The sequence below is a fragment of the Calonectris borealis genome, chromosome Z, assembly GCF_964195595.1.
Source record: "Calonectris borealis chromosome Z, bCalBor7.hap1.2, whole genome shotgun sequence".
Classification (NCBI taxonomy): Eukaryota; Metazoa; Chordata; class Aves; order Procellariiformes; family Procellariidae; genus Calonectris; species Calonectris borealis.
The window spans coordinates 74,279,857-74,299,735 of NC_134352.1; the positions used below are offsets into that span (position 1 = coordinate 74,279,857).

The following is a 19,879-nucleotide window of genomic DNA, read 5'->3' on the forward strand; positions in this document are numbered from 1 at the left end:
CAAGGCAAAAAAAAAAAAAAAAAACCTTTTAAAAACAATTATATGGCCTTAATACAGTTTTCTTTAGTCTGACATGTCAGGAATTATGATATGAGGGGTTGATTTTTTTTTTATAATTTTGTCAGAGTGTTTACCTTGCTGAAGATTAGTTTGTTGCTTACAAAGACTTCCACAGCTGAAATATACTTTAGCTCATTTTACATGTGTCAGCATTATTACTATAAAAAAATTTTTTACATTCTACTACATAAACACCTGCCTGGAAACAAGAACTATCTAGTAGGTCCTGACAAATTAGATGAACAATCAGCAAAAGCATCTTAAGTTTCCAGCTGATAATCACTCTAATGTAAATTACTGAATATTATACACCTTTACAGTAAGATTTGACAATTTGTTTAGTCCCAGGTGCATCCGATCGTGTTGGAGAATGATAAACGTTGTCAACTGTAATCCCCAGTGCACCTAAGTTTTGACCCCGAGATCGCTAAGTCAATTTAAAAACTCTTGTTAACTTCAGGGGTTAATCTCAGGGGTCCGTACTGGGGCCAGTACTGTTTAATATCTTCATCAATGACATAGACAGTGGGACTGAGTGCACCCTCAGCAAGTTTGCAGATGACACCAAGCTGAGGGGTGCAGTTGACATGCCTGAGGGACAGGATGCCATCCAGAGGGACCTGGACAAGCTCGAGAAGTGGGCCCGTGTGAACCTCATGAGGTTCAACAAGGCCAAGTGCAAGGTCCTGCACCTGGGTCGGGGCAACCCCCAGTATCAATACAGGCTGGGGGAGGAAGGGATTGAGAGCAGCCCTGCCGAGAAGGACCTGGGGGTACTGGTGGATGAAAAGCTGGACATGAGCCAGCAATGTGTGCTCACAGCCCAGAAGGCCAACCGTATCCTGGGCTGCATCAAAAGAAGCGTGGCCAGCAGGTCGAGGGAGGTGATTCTGCCCCTCTACTCTGCCCTGGTGAGACCCCACCTGCAGTGCTGCGTCCAGCTCTGGAGCCCTCAGCACAGGAAAGACATGGACCTGTTGGAGCGGGTCCAGAGGAGGGCCACAAAAATGATCATAGGGATGGAACACCTCTCCTATGAGGACAGGCTGAGAGAGTTGGGATTGTTCAGTTTGGAGAAGAGAAGGCTCTGGGGAGACTTTTCTGTGGCCAGTAAAAAACTGGCTGGACGGCCGAGCCCAGAGAGTTGTGGTGAACGGAGTTAAATCCAGTTGGCGGCTGGTCACGAGCGGTGTTCCCCAGGGCTCAGTTTTGGGGCCGGTCCTGTTCAATATCTTCATCAATGATCTGGACGAGGGGATCGAGTGCTCCCTCAGTCAGTTTGCAGACGACACCAAGTTGGGCGGGAGTGTTGATCTGCTGGAGGGTAGGAAGGCTCTGCAGAGGGACCTGGACAGGCTGGATCGATGGGCCGAGGCCAACTGTATGAGGTTCAACAAGGCCAAGTGCCGGGTCCTGCACTTCGGCCACAACAACCCCAGGCAACGCTACAGGCTTGGGGAAGAGTGGCTGGAAAGCTGCCCAGAGGAAAAGGACCTGGGGGTACTGGTTGACAGCCGGCTGAACATGAGCCGGCAGTGTGCCCAGGTGGCCAAGAAGGCCAACGGCATCCTGGCCTGTATCAGAAATAGTGTGGCCAGCAGGAGCAGGGAGGTGATCGTGCCCCTGTACTCGGCACTGGTGAGGCCGCACCTCGAATCCTGTGTTCAGTTTTGGGCCCCTCACTACAAGAAGGACGTGGAGGTGCTGGAGCGTGTCTAGAGAAGGGCAACGAAGCTGGTGAAGGGCCTGGAGCACAAGTCTTATGAGGAGCGGCTGAGGGAACTGGGGTTGTTTAGCCTGGAGAAGAGGAGGCTGAGGGGAGACCTCATCGCGCTCTACAACTACCTGAAAGGAGGTTGTAGCGAGGTGGGTGTTGGTCTCTTCTCCCAAGTAACTAGCGATAGGACAAGAGGAAATGGCCTCAAGTTGCGCCAAGGGAGGTTTAGATTGAACATTAGGAAAAATTTCTTTACTGAAAGAGTGGTCAGGCCTTGGAACAGGCTGCCCAGGGAAGTGGTGGAGTCACCATCCCTGGAGGTATTTAAAAGACGTGTAGATGAGGCCCTTAGGGACATGGTGTAGTGGGCATGGTGGTGTTGGGTTGACGGTTGGACACGATGATCTTAGAGGTCTTTTCCAACCTGTATGATTCTATGATTCTATGATTCTATGATTTCTTAAAGGGGGCTTATAAGAAAGATGGGGACAGACTTTTTAGCAGGGCCTGTTGCGATAGGACAAGGGGGAATGGTTTTAAACTAAAAGAGGGTAGGTTCAGACTAGATGTAAGGAAGACATTTTTTACAAAGAGGGTGGTGAGACACTGGAGCAGGTTGCCCAGGGAGGTGGTCGATGCCCCATCCCTGGAAACATTCAAGGTCAGGTTGGACAGGGCTCTGAGCAACCTGATTGAGTTGAAAATGTCCCTGCCCGCAGGAGGGGGCTTGGACTAGATGACCTTTAAAGGTCCTTTCCAACCCAAACCATTCTATGATTCAGCATAGGTTGGATCAGCTGCCTCACTCAGGTGGCTAACCTGAAAGGTACAGTTTTGGTATGTCACTGTAGATTTCTTTTAAGGCCTTCTCTGGACAGATAAGACTGTTTAAAAAAACACCTAAATGATCCTGAGATCCTTTGTTTTTCAGAAACATGATCAGTTGTATTGAGGGTGGCACACAGCAGATACAAAAAAATACTCACCAGTTGCTCTTTGGCAGACTTCTGTCAAGCTTTTTACCTGCCACTAGCACTCTAGGGCAATAGGTAGGTTCACTTACTTATCTTCATGAAGTGCACTGAAACCCTCTTCTGGATATATATTATAGATTCTTTTCCCCCCGTTCGATCAAGAGGAAATCGGCACTCAGTCTGGTGCTCAGTGTTGTTTGCTGAACGGAAAGATGAGGGCTCTAGTTTCTTGGTATCACCGCTGTCTCACAGCAACAAGAGGAATAGCTTTGTGTCACGCTAATCCTGCACCTCGCCCATGTGATGTATGTTCCCATTATATGTGTGTTTCGTGCTTAAACAGTAGTTCTTTAGTTGTGGATAGTTGGGAGCTTTGCAGACGCCAAGAGCTCAGATCTGCTAATGTTAACACACGCTTCCCCGCCCCCTTCCTTTCATAACTTGTGATCGCAGAGCCATGAAAGTATGTGGGTCCCTCCCCCAGCACAGACCGATCCCACTCGGCATATGATCCGGGCTCCATGTCAGCCAGGGCGGGCAGCACCGACTTGCCGGAGCGCCGCGCGTAGCCAGAGCCATGACCTTAACGAAAGAGAGTTTCCACAGGGCTCTTCCACCCCCTTCTGTGGTGGCCAAGGCCGACATGGACAGCACCAGAGAGAAGGAGGCTCTGCTGCAATCTGTGACGAGAACTGGAGCAGCGGTGCCAAGGAAGCGAGCGGTGGGAAGGCTGGTCATGCACAGCATGGCGATGTTCGGCCGGGAGTTCTGCTATGCCGTGGAGGCCGCCTTTGTCACGCCGGTACTGCTCAGTGTAGGGCTGCCCAAGAACCTCTACAGCCTGGTGTGGCTCATCAGCCCTATCCTGGGCTTCGTGCTGCAGCCCGTGGTAGGTTCAGCCAGTGATCACTGCACCTGTAGCTGGGGCAGGAGGCGACCTTACATTCTGGGTCTGGGCATCATAATGCTGTTAGGCATGGCTTTGTACCTCAATGGGGACGTGATGATCTCAGGTGAGTGAGGGGCACACGCTGTGCTGACCGACAAAACGCATCCTAGCCTTTTGAGTCAGAAAGAAAAGAGGGGTTCCTTTTTTCCCTGCTAAAATGGACTGTTAAAATTGGGTATCATGTTACTCAGCTGCATTGAAGGAGCTGGGGAACACCGAAATCTTCATATACGTTCAATCCTAACGCTGCATGTTATGTACCCTGTACCTAGTGTTCTGTAGTTTCTGCATGTGGTTACAGTATGTTGTATGTTCGTGTGGTTGCCTGATCAGTTCATGCAAGTAAAGCACTGCTTAGGCCCAGAGAAGTTTTCACAAACTAAACTCTACCTTGTTAAGTTAAACGATCAATGTTGTTTGTGTGATGTAATAGACATCCAAACTGAATATCTATTAATCCCTATTTTAGATGGATTAGCATTCAAAATATATATCTTTAATTATTGCAGCACTGGCTTGACTCGAGTCTGTGTTATGCTGCTGAATAATAGAAATCTGTAACTCCTGGGAAAGCGTGTTGCACCCGGAATATGCAAAATCAAATAGGAGTGACGTCCCTAGATACTGTTAGATTTCAGCTTGAGATGTAACTTCTCAAAGACTTGATGGAAAGTTGTTGCTGTCGTTATGACTTGGCAGAGGGGGGAGGTGTGTGTTTTTACGGATTGATTTTTTCTCTCTTCCTGGATATGGTTGGTGTTGAATATACTTGTATTCATTCGCCCAGAAGGAGATGTTACAGTCAACTCTTGATTATCTAAAACAATGGAAGGGTGGGACAAATAGAATAAAACAAAAAAGTACTACAAAATGCATGTGTATTAGGCTACCAGAGCATGCCACGAAGGTGCAGAAGAGTAGATTAAGGCTAGTGATGCTCTTGATTGTGGAGCTTGGCGTACCCTGAGCTCGTGCTGACTCAAGGCAGTAAGTCAACCTAGCACAGCTCAGCGCTACACAGACTCATTTACCCTGCTTCTCTGATGTGATTCTGGTATCGCTGCTCTCTCTTGCATAATTAAGCATTGCTTAGATTTGGAGGTATCAGGAAAGATAAAATGTGGTTTTGCAGAACATGGCACTGTTGCTGTCAGAATGAGGGTGTTTTTCTTTTTGTAGCTTTCATCGGTGAGAGAGACAATCAGCGGACGTGGGCAATAGTCATTACCATGCTGGGAGTAGTGCTTTTTGATTTTGCAGCTGATTTTATTGATGGCCCCATCAAAGCATATTTATTTGATGTCTGCTCTCATCAGGATAAAGAAAAGGGTCTGCATTACCACGCCCTCTTTACAGGTACTCAGATCCCTTCCTTTCCTCCCTACCTCTCGAAGGAGGGGAAGGTAATTGCATGGATTTTATTCTTACTGTGTTTCTAATCTTGAATGAACTGATCATCTGATCCCGCGCTTCAGTCACGAGTCTTTTGTTGCTGGGTTTTCACTACTCCAGAGGACAGCAGCTTGTGATTGCTGCTACAGGAATTCTGCTGCAGAAGGCTGCAGGCATAACTATTTACAGCAACATAGCCATGATTTAAGTAAGAGTAATTAATTATTTTAAAAAGTGAAGTAGTTTTTTTCCAACTTGTTCTGATTTTTTTCAAGTTTCTGGTGAAGCAAAAATTAAGGGATGTAACTTGTTTCCTTGCCATAGCACATAAGAATAACATTATTGACTCAGCATGTGACATAGAGCAAGAGCACAAACCAGTACAGTTGATTTCTGTTCTTCGGCAGTGCTCCAATACGTGCTGCCTTCCTGTATAGAAGAAATAGGAGTTCTGTAAAATTCAGAGCTTCACAACTTCCATGAAATAAGGCCAAGTGGTTCAGCCCAGGCTCTTGCAAATGAAGTAAGAGCTTCATTTGCCTTTACGCATTTGAAATGTTGCTGAGTTACAGAAAGAAACCTTCTGTACAGAAGGAAACCGGTGCTGCGTGAGCCCTGTGTTGAGAAAACGCACGGGGAAGACACGTAAGGCTGTGTACCTGTAACGTGAATCGGGAGGAGCTTCCAGCCGTGTCTGGGAGCAGTCCCTGTGAAAGGACGAGACAAAAAGCAGACTAGATGAGAAGTCATGCAATCTGTGTGGCTGCTGAGCTGTACCAAGAGCAGAGACACGCAGATTCAGTGGCAGTTACTCTAGTCGAGGAGGGAGGTGTAGCAGCTATTGGCAACAGGCCGATTTTGGACATACGAAATCGCTGTGTCCAGAAATGCAGATTATAAGGGAACCCACATGGGAATGAAATCAGTATTATCCATCAGAAACTGACAGATAAAATTTTTAACAATTACTTGTTTGGACAGAGAGGGGATTGAGTCTTTATGCATATTATTGCCTTCAGCAGAATTCTGGTTGCAGTTTTTCCTTGGATGATAATAAAAAGGCTTGATTTCCAAATTTGGAGCTACAGCTGATTCATTTGTGTACTGAGCTGTGAAAAGGTATGTGGGACAAATCACATCAAACAAGACTGGAAGAGATTGCATTATTTGGTCCAGCACCTGCACCCTCTCTAGCAAGATCATCGGTACCTTAACCCTTCCTGATGGGTAATTACCTAGCCTGTTCTTGCAATCCTCCCTTGATAGGGGTTCTGCAGCCCTCTCAAGGCAGTCTGTTCCAGCACTTCACTGGCCTTGTTGTTAGACAGTTTTCCCTAAAATCTAACCTTAATATCCATCCCCTACAATTTACATTTATCATGCCTTGTTCGATCCTTATTAGACAGAGACAGCAATCTTCCCATTTCTTTTCTAGCTTCTCTTTTAGATATTATTTTGTTTCCCCTATTTAGTTCCTTCTTTTTAGACTAAATATCTCCAAGATTTCGCTCTCCAGTTTATCTTCAGTGTAAGGTTTGAACATGAAACTCGATAGCGCCGCAGTTATGAAACTTATGACCACTGAGACAAGTGGAAGGAGGAGTGTACATATCCAACACGCAACACTCAGTATGCATTCCAATATCATGATTGCTTTTTGCCAGAACAGTATGCAAAGACAACCTCAAGCATCAAACATTCACTCTGTGCAAACATTTAATGCATGCTTTCTTCAGAAAGTTGTTAACTTAATTGTTGGCTTAATTGTTTTTCGTGAGAACAAGCAAGGATACAGTCCCCTGTAAAATGCAGTAGGACACAATGAAGGAGGGCCATAATCAGACCCAAGAAGGAAAAAAGTACAGACAGCCCAGAATGAAATAAAAATCCCATGTTTTGTAGGTGAAGCAAATGTAGGTCCTGTTACCTCTGTAATGTTTGTTGGACAGAATGATTCTGCCATACATTGTCTTCAGTTCTCCTAAGCAGAAGAGTAGAAGTACTTCCAAGTCCTGCAAATGCGTCCATCCTGCTTACCTCCCGCGCCCTGCAAAGCCACCTGGTTAACAGGGTGTCAGGACTCCGCAAAGGTGCTTCCCCTACCAGAGCTCTGTACTGTATGTAACAGTGTGCACTGTCTTGTGCTTCTGAAACGGTGTGCACCAGTAACAAAAAGAAGAAATTTTTAAAAAATCGGACTGAACGCTGGTTTTATTAACTTCAAGACACAAGGTAGCATGCTCATTTTACCTTTTATTCTAACTGTTCTGAGAAAATCATTAAATGGAATTACACATTTGTATTTGATCCTTTTTGTTTTCTTTTCCGAGTGGTGAGGTACTTCGATTTTGATAACTATAAAACAATGCTTTTGGTTTTATTTCCTTTTTTTTAAAATTTCACGTGGAGACAGTATTTCTGTTTAGATTCAGCTGCATAAAATACATTTTACAAAGTCAAAACTGTAAATAGTCTCAATATAATTTAAAAAATGTTTGTTCTGTGTAATTTTAAAGAAACCATAAATTTCAGTAGAATTTTATTTTGTATTACTCACTGTTTCAAAGAAAATAAAGCCTCAAAGAGTCAAGAAGAGAGATGGAGGCCCATGTTACTATATGTTCAGGCATTTTTGGAGACCTCTGTCCAGCAGAGCCGAGGAGATTTTTCAAGATATGTTTTGGTAACTGCTCACGTATGTGATTAGCTCAGTATCCCTATTTCTTGTGATTAATATCTGGAGGGTGATTATTCAGTCATTTCTAGAGGGGATCACATCTTGAGGGTATTGTGTACTGTTTGTTTATTTTATGAATGCCAGTAGATCTTTTTTCTCCTTTTTCCTACTCCCATAGGTTTGGGAGGAGCCCTGGGTTACCTGACAGGTGCTATGGATTGGGGTCAAACTGTACTAGGATATTCCTTGGCATCGGAATTCCAGGTGATTTTCTTATTCGCAGCCTTGGTTTTCCTAATCTGCCTTACTGTACATCTGCGCAGTATTCCTGAAGTCCCACTCAGATTCGAAAATGAGGAGACAACGTTCTTGTTGGAATCCTATAAATATAGCTCCGTAGAGGAGGATATCAAGAACAGTTACTTAAAATCAACACGTACTGAAATAAAGGCTGCAGCTAAACAAGGGAAACGCGCTGTTACATCACGTACACGGGTAAGTGCAGAGATCGTTTTGTAACCCATATCATTCCATCCTTGGAGACCCTTTGGTTAGCTAACGCTGACTATTTGGAATGGAGAGGCCTTTCACACACACAGAAGAAGAATCCTCCACTAGGATACACGGTCCATAGAAAGCCTGCTTGCTTTTCTCTTATTTTTTTTACAAAGTATTTCCAACAAGAGGGATGAGACGGACTAGTCCTGAGGCTTTGAACAATTTGCAGTGTTGAGGGAGAACCAGGTTCAGGTTTCTGCTCTGTGTCAATCTCCTGATACCATCCTTATGTGAATTTTGGCAAGAGGATATACTTTGTTCTTTAGTCCTGAGAGAATTAACACCACATTGCGGGACAAGGACTACAGACCATTAATCTTTGATATAAAACTGTAACTCCCATTGAAGTCCACACACTTACATACATAATACATACGAAGTGTTCCTTCCCTGGTCTGGTACACATTCCAGTTATGCTGCTGCTCAACATTTCATTGAGGATTTATTGACAGTACTGCAGTGTTTAAAACTGCTACTTCTACAACAACGCTACCTCGCTTCTGGAGTTTTAGTTTTATTTTGCAGTGATGTTGTAGCTGTGCCTTTGGCAGAACTTTTAGGTGGGAGAGAACAGCGAGTACTTTTAAATCATCACTGTTCTCTTGTTTCTGCTGCATTTTTATGAGAGACTGCTTCAGTCTAAGGCAACTAGGAAAAGGTGAATCTACTTGAAAAATATGTGAAGAGCACATTTTTAGAATGGTCTTGGGAACAGATAATAGTTTATACTGTGTTGTTGACGACTTTTAGTGCTGGGAATCGTCACTGCACTCTCATGGTACTCTAGGTAAGCAAAGGCTAATGTGTATGTTCGGCTCCTAGTATAACAAACAGTTGCTTGTTGTTCTCTTGGTGTTACGTATATTTATCCCTGATACAGGTCTTGATAAATCAGGCAAAAAATACTGACAATGTGCAGATGGTTATAAGTTAGAAACCTAAACTCATGTTTAAGCTACAAATAAAAGGGATTTATTATCTTTTACTCTTTAACATGTGTATTATAATAGCACTTGGTATTCCTAACCTGAAGAAAAATATTATTACACCAGACACAACACAAAGGTAGAATAAAAGATGAACGCTGCCTGATGAGAATGCCAGACAAACACAGGGGGAGAGGGGCAGACAGCCAAGCAACAGTTTGTTGGGAGAATATGGCTAGGACACCACAATGCCGTCCCTGTTTCCCCACCGCAGGCCAACTCGAGCAGCCAGCATTCTTCACCAGCACTGTTCACTCTGAGCATCCTCCAAACTGCCAGAGGTGCCGAGTGTCATTGACTGTTTGGCCCACGTGGGCTCTAAAGAAAGGAAGGTAAATGAAGAAGAGAGAGCAGATGCAGTGAAAGCAAGGGGAGCAGACTATGGGTTGGGGTAGCTCTACCTTGGCAAGAACTAATTCCACTGAATCAGTAACGTCTGACACCCAGGGTGAAGCTCTGGCGTCCGCTGTGGCCAAGCTTGTGCCGTTGCCCTCCTCTCTATATTTTTAGGTGGACAGCCTGTCGGAGAGTCACAGTGATTTGATCTGTCTCATGTTTCTTTGATGTGCCTGGGCATGTGTAAATTCTAGACACTCACTGCCTTAACCGTCTGTTTCTTGTGGCACATGTTTTCTGAGTTCATTCATTACTGTAATTGCTTCCTTGAAGAAATGGTTTGGCTTCCTGTTTTTCTGTGTCTCTTTTTTTGCTGCAGGCACCATGGCCCTGTATCTTCTAATTAAGGACTGTGCTCTTACATACTAATAGCTACCATGATTATTAATGAGATTTGACCTGTTACAGTATGAACAGACATTCAAAGTGATTCGTCTTTTGTTCTTTAGTTTGGTGCCAAATTACTCAGGATCTACTGCCATAAAACCCAAGTCTTATTGATTCCTCTGTATCCTTATGAATTATGCCAGGCCTTGAGTTGTAGTGATTTTATACAAAAAATGATTGGCTATTATGAGCTTTTGAAGGATAAGGCACTTAAACAGAGGCAAACTTCAGCCCATTGTTTAAAATAGTGTGGGATTTGTGTGTTGGTGTGTATTGAATGTGTGCATTAAGCATTTCAGTTTCCATTTCCACTCTCTAAAATATCTCTAAAATAGAAAGCAAGCATTTCTATCTAGCTGTCAAATTATTGTTTGTAACTACAGCAGTGTCCTTAGTAGTTCCCTGACTTTATGTTAACACTTTGATTGGAAAGGCTTTTGAAAGAACTGTGTGGAAGAGTTGAACAAATTAAATAAGCCAAGTCAAACAGTAATAATTATCTTTGAAATAACACTAATGAGTCAATGTGGAATTTTTTTTGGTTGTTTTTTATAACTGTAGAAGAATAGAAAGTTTACCCTGTTTAAAAGAGACAGTGATGCCAAGAGAAATTCCAAGGGATTTGGACAATATGCAGTTCAAGGTGAAAGTCAGCAACTTGAATTTTGGCATTCCTATGAGGATTAAAAACCTCCCACTGGAGCAAAGTATTTTCCAACTTTGTATGTGGTGATTATTCATAGAGTAGCTTGCAGCATAACCTAGTTCAAAGGAAAGCAGAATTGTGAAAAGTAAGTAGAACATTGAAGGAAGGAAGGAAAAAATGTCATTATTTTACAGCAAATTGAAGGCAAAATTCAGCTTTCCAGTAATGAATATAACTTTTACAGTTCTTCCACATTTCACAACCATACAGCTTCCCCTACCATCCCTCCCAACACTGTTGCCTCTAGAGAAAACTGGAAGTGTTCCATCATGCACAGATAAAATAGTATCTTTTTTTCTTTAAAAGTAAAGGACCATACAGGAGCTTTAAAGCAGTAAGAATTGTGTGTTGCAAATGCCTGACATCAAGCATACCTACAGTACTAAAAAAAATTCAACTGATACAAGTGATCTGATGAATGTGGCTGGAAAAGAAACTGTGAGAGCATTTTTGAGCACAGGGCTCAGACAAGGAGGGAGATAAGGTGGGGCATTGAAGGTGATGAGAAATTTTGTTTTTCCCCATCAGTGAGACTTGTTAACCAGCACCAGATTTTGAAATAAGTTATTTCTCCCATGGGATGAGGTGTGCAGGTGCTGAAGCTCACGTTCTCGGGGTGCTAGGATTTTGAGTGGTGCTGCACCTCCCGTGATGTACCACAGTCTCTCCCTGCTTCCTGGAGGGGAGGACAGTACATACTGGAAATCTCATGATACGCCAGAAGAGGTGAAGTTTTCTAGGGAATTTAGCACACAGTAGGGAATGGCAACAAGATCTTAGAAGTGCCATATTCCACAACTGATATATTTTAATTCTCAGGAAGTATTTTGAGTTTCATTTTTTCCATGGCAGCTTTAAATTTTCAATGTAAAGCTGTTTGTCTCCATAAAGAAATTATTTTTGTTTCTGTTTTTGTTTTTTTTGAAATTCCGCTGTATCCGTTTTGGCAGAAAATTTTCACTTGGTTCTACAAGTAAATAATAATCTTACTGATTATAACAGCAAGAAAAGTTACATCCTTGCTGATATGCCCCAGCTCTCCCAGAGTCTCTGTGAATCCTTCAGATGACTTTATTAGGCAATAGCTCTACAAATCAAATATATATTGAAGGACATTCAGTACCCAAGCAGACCTTCCTAGCAAAAAATAAAAGACTTTGGAAGTTTCGTAATTAAAAGATGCTGAGGCCTTTTTCATTTGCTGTCAGCTATTTTATTAGCCTTCAGGGCAATAATACAGTATTATTGTTAAATACTTGCTTTTAGGATCAAAGGCAGATGACCCCTAAATCACTCTTGAAGACACTTTTAAGCATGCCATCCCACTATCGCTATCTCTGTGTGAGCCACCTCTTTGGATGGATGGCTTTCCTGTCCAACATGCTCTTCTTCACGGATTTCATGGGACAGGTAAAAGCGTAAAATCCTCTCACTTCTCTTTCCTCGTAGCATCTCCTCCTGCACCAAAAAAGAAATGAGACAGTGTTATAATCCTGAAGAAATGACAGTGGTGGCGGAGCCAGTTGTATCTGGATGGCTCAACAAGAGTTTTGTAAAACAGCTAATGGATCTGAGCCAGTCTGTTCGATCTTTGGGGAAAACCTTTTAGTGTTTGTAAGGCTGTTTGTGTCTATTTAACTGTTCCAAATGCAGCTGTCAGAGCTGTTCCAAACACATCCATTCTTTGCTTTGGTTGGGAGCCTCTCCAAGGGCAGGTTTCCTAACTGAACCAATGCTGGTGTGGCTTGGACACCGCTGGCCTTACCCTGGTGCGTGGGCACTGTCGGCACAAAGCTGTACCCCTGCACCGCGGCCTCCCTGGCCTCAGGCTCTGCTGCCCTGGCTGCTTGGTAGCTGAAAGCTCTTGTCTCCTTGAATTTGGGTGTCCCTGCCATACCTCTTTAAACCTCTCCCTGAGTCCCTTCTGCCAGCAGTTATTTGCCTTCGCGATACCCAGTGCTCCCTTTTCCATGCCATTCCCAGGCAGTAAGATGCCATGTCCCTGCCAGTGATTCCTGCCTATACGATGTCTGCCTCCTTTCTTCCAGGGTACAAGTATGCTCCTGGCACAAATCCCCTCATTACCACTTCCTTTTTTCTGTGGTTTCCATGCAGTATTCCTATTTCCTTGCCTTTTTTTGTCTGTGCAGGTGAGAGGGAGGGGTTTTTTTTCCCTGCAGTGTATATGAACAACTGAAAGAAAAAGTTTTGCTTGCCTAGATAAGGAACTGAATAAGATAATTACTAGGTGGAAAAATGAGTGTGTTGGGGTGAGCCTGAAAGAGATAACAAAAAAATTAATTGTAGATAAATTAGGGAAAGAAAGTCTAAGGCAAGGAGGCAGAAGTGGAGAGAGGAGGAGAGTGGGAAATAAGACACGCAAAGGAAAAAGAGCGAATGAGTCAGTGTAGAGTGGACAGTCCAGGAAAAGCCAGAGGGTAATAAATAAGGAGGAGCTTGGGATGTGAGAATCCGGGAGAAATGAGTGCAAAACCTGGAGAACTGTGAAGGGATGGTTAGGGCACTGCTTAACAGACTTCTTGGGTGCTAATTATCTCCCCTACCAAGGACGAGGCCCTGTGTTTGGTACCCCGTTCCCCTAAGAAGGAGGTATTATATATGCGTAGTCCATCCTTGCCTTCTGTGATCTTTGTGGTCTCTTTCAGGTTGTATACCAGGGTAGTCCTTATGCACCTCATAACTCCACGCTTTACCTTACCTACAAAACAGGAGTAGAGGTGGGATGCTGGGGGCTGTGCATCAATGCAATTTCTTCATCAGTCTATTCTTGTAAGTACCCACGAATGTACTCCAAGGCTGTGTTTTGAAACAGTGTTTAAACTGTTTGCTATTTGCCATTGTTTAAAAAAATAAAGCAATGCCTAATTAACTCCTTTTTCTTCCACATTAAAACTTTAAGAAATGTTACATACTCAGCTTTGTTAGAAACTCGTATCTTAACATGAACAGTTCCTGACCATATGGTGAGGGGGTCACTTTGGGAGTAAGGCATTGTTCTGCACGTGAACTGACCCTGAACACTGAAAATCATCCTGAAGTTAAATGTTAGACTAAAATGGATGCCACAGGCATCATTCTGAGATGCTTTTTCACCTAGCAGTGCTGTAGCTGTAGGTTCTCGAAGGTCCCTCTGATGGCCTCTCCCCATCTGCATTCCTCATAAAATAACTTTTTCACAATGCAGTAGAAGTTCTTGCCAGAAGCAGGAACCTTGCTCTCCAAAATTATGTATAAATATGCTAGCACAGTTCCCCAGATAGATTTCACCATAGCTGTTACCAAGGATTAAAAAAACTACTTGCGATCCAAAAACTCAAATGAGTAGCATTTTGGGGGCTGAATTGAGCATCTAAAAGAGGCTTGAGGGAAATCTTTTCCCCTTCGGAGCATTTCTGCAGCGCCTTTCTCAGCTCAGACAGAGGTTGATGCCAAATGTTCGCATTATAATCAAACAGCGGAAATGTCTGGGGTTGTCAGTGAGGGCAGTTCTTCCAGAATGGTTGTTAACTACTTCTTCTCTGGAGTTGGCTATGCCAGAAAAAGACTACCCTCAGAGAGAGCAAGTATTCTTTGGCAAGTTTATACCTATAATAATTTGAGGCAACTTCCAAAATCAGTAAGATTATCTCCTTCACTGTATTTTACCCCTTAAAGCAACTCCCTGATGAAATGTGACCTGTTTTGTTTTAATATTATCAGCATTTTCACTTTCTTTTCACAGACCTGCAGAAAATCCTTCTGCCATACATAGGATTAAAGGGACTTTATTTCATTGGATACCTACTTTTTGGATTGGGAACTGGATTAATTGGCTTGTTTCCCAATGTCTATTCCACTCTGGCTCTATGTTCCCTCTTTGGTGTCATGTCCAGCACGCTGTACACAGTGCCATTCCACCTCATTGCAGAGTATCACAGGGAAGAAGAGGTGAGTTCAATGTCTAAGGAAGGGTAAGTTTACGTCTGTCTGGGTCTGTTTAGTCTATTTTGGGAGAAAACCGGATAGAACTGGTGAGCAGCTTTTAATTTTAATTTCAAACTATTTATGATGACGCATGTTATGAATGGAAAGTTTCTGACAGAGAGAGTTAAGGTCCCAGCTCCAAACTCTCCAAACAGTCCTGCAGTGAGACAAATAATTATTTGCCATCACAGCTAAAACACAGCCAATTACAGTTTGTGTTCAGGCAGTAAGCAGATAACAGGACTCCACTTGGTGTTGCCTTCAAGTGCTACCTTCCTCATATCCTTCCTTCCAGCTGCATTAGCTGAGGACTTGATTTCTGAGTTCCTAAGGTTAATAACCACACTGTAAAGGCTGGCAGAATTTCTAGTTGACTGCAAAGTGTTGCAAAAACCGTTAGCTAATAAAGATACAAAATTCATATAGTTTTACATAGTTCAGTATTAAATTATACACCACATTCTCATTATCTCTATAAATGTCTGGGGTGGTTTTTGGTCCTCCACAGCATGAAATCCTGTTTCCAAGGAAAATCTGAAAAGCTTGCATTCCTTGTATCATGTTACTGGGCACAGCAGGATCTTCATGTCTTCTAAAGTGTTGAGCTCTTTAGCGGGAAAGTTCTCTCAAGTCTCTTAAGTTAGTGAGAGACCTGGAAACAAGTGACATGCGGAAAACAGACTCCACAACCTAGAAAGTTATAAAGTGGGTATGTTTATTCAGCGCTGGGCAGCACGGGGGGTCGCCCCACCACAATCGTGCACGCCAGGGTACTTAACTTACAGGGGTTATATGCAATCAATATATACATATTCATTACATTCCTTAGAAAAGGTTGTCTTATGGTAATGAGTTCCTGGAAGTCATTTACATAGTCCAAGCATGCGCAGTAAAATTAGGGTTAGGGTCTTTTCCTTCTCCGGTGGTCGTCCATAGTCTTCTTCACTGTGTCCATTAGTTGAACTCTGGGCTTCCTTTGTCTATATATGGTCACTTAATTAACTCATCAGTTCCTCGACTCTTGGAATGGAACGAGGCATCAGGTTATCTTGTCCTTTAACGCTTATCCCTTCACAGTTGTTCATTGTTAGTGATTTACATAGGACACTTATCTCATCACAGGTGTTACACAGGAGGCTTAACGAGCCAGCTCAAGGTCTATCCTCTCTTATCAAGTGGGAGGATGCACCATAGTAAGGTCTCAGTCAGGAACTGTTTGTTAGTTTAGTAATTCAAGGATCCTGTTATCTACACAGCCTTTGTAACTTCTGCTTACAATATTTATTATGCTTATAACAGCATCTTGTCTATCCCAGTTGCTAGCTACAAAAGATTGCACTAGCAAGCCAGACAATGGCTCTGCTATTAACCCTTAAGTGTTAGTTCCCTCTATCACAAGAAGGATTAAGGAGGGTTGGGAGGACTTACGAAAAGTTCTCGTTACATCTGGAGATATTTGAAGAAATTAATAAAGGAAATGTTGAACCATTGAAAAATGACATAGAAACATAGTTGAGACCAGCACAGGGCTAGATCAAGTCCTTGAGAACATGTCCTACTCTTCTGTACAACTTCTAAGCATCACCATGTGAATAATGAATACAAGAAAACTCTTAATTATTCTATTGAATCCTAGGAGGATGTCTCAATGTGGTTAAATATTTCATAGATCTGATTCCTAATTTTTCAGTTAATTTCTCCGTTTCTTCCAACAGAGAACGATCATGATGAAGAGTTTTAGAAAGATATAACAAAGGACAGGGAATGAATCCAGTTTAGGGTGAGATCACAATTCTAACCTTGGGCCAGCCAACTCAGAGAGAGGGAGTAAAGGCAAAATTGTAGTCTAGCTCTGATTCAGAGCTGCTCCAAGGCAGAAGTGAAATAAAATATGCTGAAGTGTGCATGGAGTTTATATTTAATATATTCAAATGTTACTTGTAAGACAACCGATTGTTTGTTGTTTGGTGTATGGTACTTGCTACGCCAGATGTTAAATGATACATAGTTCTATGTTAGATCTGATGTTAACAGAATTAGCTTTATCTCAAATCTTCTATAATGTACAAGATAGAAAAAATAAAGAGGAAACATCAAGTGCAAGATCACATTCATTTACACATTCATATAATTGTGGTCAGAACTACTAGCGCATAGGAACATTGGGCACAGCCCAGAAAAATAGATATAATTCCAAAAAAATTGTGTCTAAAATTGGAAATATTTCAGGTGAAAGGACGGTATCATTCCAAAACAAAGAGCAGACGTTTTCCTCACTGTGCATTCTACCAAAATCATGTGCTGGGTTTTAAAATGCTGCCATTTCAACTCCTGTTCTGTGCTGCTGTTCCCTAGGATCCAAATTCAATTTTGTCCACTGGATTAGGAAAAGACTGTTTGTCTCCAGTACTTTTGAGCTTTGTGTGGTAACAGCTCAAAGGCAATGTAATAGGTCTTGCAAAAAGCAAAAAGCATCTTAATGGCCGAGAGTGTTTGGATACCAGAAGACAGCAGCACAGCTAGCCTACAGCATGGAAACCTCTTGTTTGTTACAATACAACATTCTCCATTCAACAGCCTATGCAAGAAGAAGAATAAATATGTAAACAATGGTGTGATTTTGCAACAAAATAGAATAGTTTCTTCCTGGAGGCAATCACAGAACAGCTAAGTTAGAAGGGACCTCCAGAGATCATGTAGTCCAACCCTCCTGCTCAAGCAGGGCCACCTGGAGCAGGTTGCCCAGGGTCATGTCCAGTCTGGTTTGAATATTTCCAAGGATGGAGACACCACAACCCCTGTGGTCAACGTGTTTCAGTGACCAACTACCCTCACAGAGTGCTTATATACGAGATGCTTGTATATAATAAATGAAGCCTTTTGCTCTGCTATGTATATCATAGCAGATATACAGATAATCAGTAGTTAATAATGGTCTTCTGTAATGTAGAAGAACCCTAGTCTGGACATTTGTTTTCAGATTTTTTTTTTTCCCAGCAACAAAAGCATTACATTTAGATTTCAGCACCGAACTCCTTTGTGTGCTTTGAGGCATAACTTCAGAGCACAGTGCTGCATTATAACAAATTATGATCTGTATGTGTGTGGGACATAGTATGACTCAACATCCCTTTGAGGCTCTCCTTCAACCATGAGAGTTGGAGCTAAATTATCCATGACGGGGTATCCGGTACTGTGGAATGTCAGTCTGCCAGAGCTCAAATAGACCTTAACTTCAAGGAAACAGCTAATTTTTCTGATCAAGTTTCAATTCTTTCCTTGAGAGAAGGGATAGAGGGAAAAATTGCAGATGGGAGAAACAGGACAATTTAGGGAGAGCTTGGAAAACTCATTATCACTTGTAAAATCTCTGAATTCCGTAACCTCTGTGGGACAAGCAGAAAAACAGAAAGGAAGCAGAGAGCTATTGGCCTGTCTTGCTGCACCTGGGGGTCCTGACAGTGCCTTGGCTGAGAGCTGCAAGTTATCGGTGCTGTCTCATCTCACTGGGTTTTGTTTTGTGTTTATTTGCAGAGCCTGAAGCTGCAGGATGGGGAACAAGCTGGAGAGCGCGGGCGAGGGAAGGGCATTGACTGTGCCGCTCTCACCTGCATGGTCCAGCTGGCCCAGATCATCCTCGGTGTGGGCCTGGGGCTCTTGGTTAGTGTTGCCGGCAGTGCAGTCACTGTCATTTCGGCATCTATGGTGGCACTGATCGGCTGCTGCTTTGTTGCTTTTTGTGTTCGATATATGGAGTAGGACTGTGTGAAGCGATTGGAAGAAATCTCCCCAGGGGAGCGTTTTCCTACGGGGTCAGTAGCACCGCTGCTGTTGCCGTGCTGATACTGCTGGCACGTCCTCCTCTCTTACCTCCTCGGAGCGGTTGCAATTCCAGAGCTTTGTGAAACGGAGACTTGGTAAAACTGGTTGCCTAATGTCTCAGATTGAAAGCTTCTGTATTTTGACTGCTTTATTACTTCATTCCTGCTGACCTCAGTGTATTAACACGCTATTACACATGATGGTGTGTATGCCCATGGTATCTTGATGCCCTACATGAGGAGTCATTACGAAATTCCTCATTACCAATTTGTGGAAGTTAACAAATGAAGTATGTGATAGATTGAAGAAGTAATAAAAATGGACAGAGTTAGGAAGAAAGTTGTTATTTATATTGTTTTTCAAGTAACTTAAGTTTGGGACTATTCCCTCTGGTAGTCAAAAGCTGTGGGAGGATCAAGCAGGTGTCAGAGGCCATGCAGGGTGCAATTGTGTTATGATTAGTTGTACTGTTAAATGAGATTAGTTAATTCCCAGCTACTGTCAAAAGCATATTTGGGTGTGAAAGATGATTGGAATATAAAAAAGACTGAAGCCTACTGTTTAAAAGCATAACAGTAAAGTAATTATTTTATACTGGATCCTGCTGCTTCTCTATAAATGAAATGAAAGTACTGACTGAGCTTGTCATGGAAGTCTGCATAAGGCTGCTCAGCAAATCCATGTGTAGGCACCTAAACAATCCATCTATGGGAAACAGCTGCCATTTCTTCCTTCTTAAAAAAAATGGCCTCTTGACTTTGATACTGTAATTGAAAAAATAAACTTGGCCAAAATAAGAATTTTATGAATGGTTGTAACCACTTAAACCTTGACATTGGATATGACAGTATTTATGTTAAAGTAGCATCTCTGTTTTCTCCATTTTCCTTCATGCATCTAGCTTTGAGTGAAATGGTATTTGCTCTTTACAGAATATTGTAAATAAATTCAGTTCTGCAAAGCACTATGAGGAATTATTGTACAGTAAATACTTAAGTCCAGTTATTTGTATTTAATTGCATATGAAGCTTCATTCTTATTTTTATAATATTGCCAGAGTTTTTAAAATCCTGTGTTTGTGAAAGTGATACGCTGTATTTATGCTGTGCTTCCTCTGCCCTGAAGACTGTCATATCCATTTGCTATGTTACATGCTAAGCCACATGAAGCCATCTGCTAATGCAATATTGTTAATGAACAGTGACACAGAGAGACTGTTGCCAGGTATGGTGTTTGTTTTTTTTTTAAATGTTGCACATATATAATCAACA

At 42.5% G+C, this 19,879-nt stretch overlaps 1 protein-coding gene across 1 annotated transcript; it reads left to right on the plus strand.

The window, feature by feature from the left end:
* The first annotated feature begins 3,328 nt into the window (after positions 1-3,328).
* On the plus strand, positions 3,329-18,545 carry SLC45A2 (solute carrier family 45 member 2). Its single transcript, XM_075136791.1, has 7 exons — positions 3,329-3,764; positions 4,880-5,056; positions 7,948-8,264; positions 12,069-12,212; positions 13,469-13,592; positions 14,545-14,750; positions 18,321-18,545. Exons 1-7 carry the CDS (start codon positions 3,329-3,331, stop codon positions 18,543-18,545), a joined length of 1,629 nt encoding a protein of 542 aa, XP_074992892.1.
* The last annotated feature ends 1,334 nt before the right edge of the window (positions 18,546-19,879 follow it).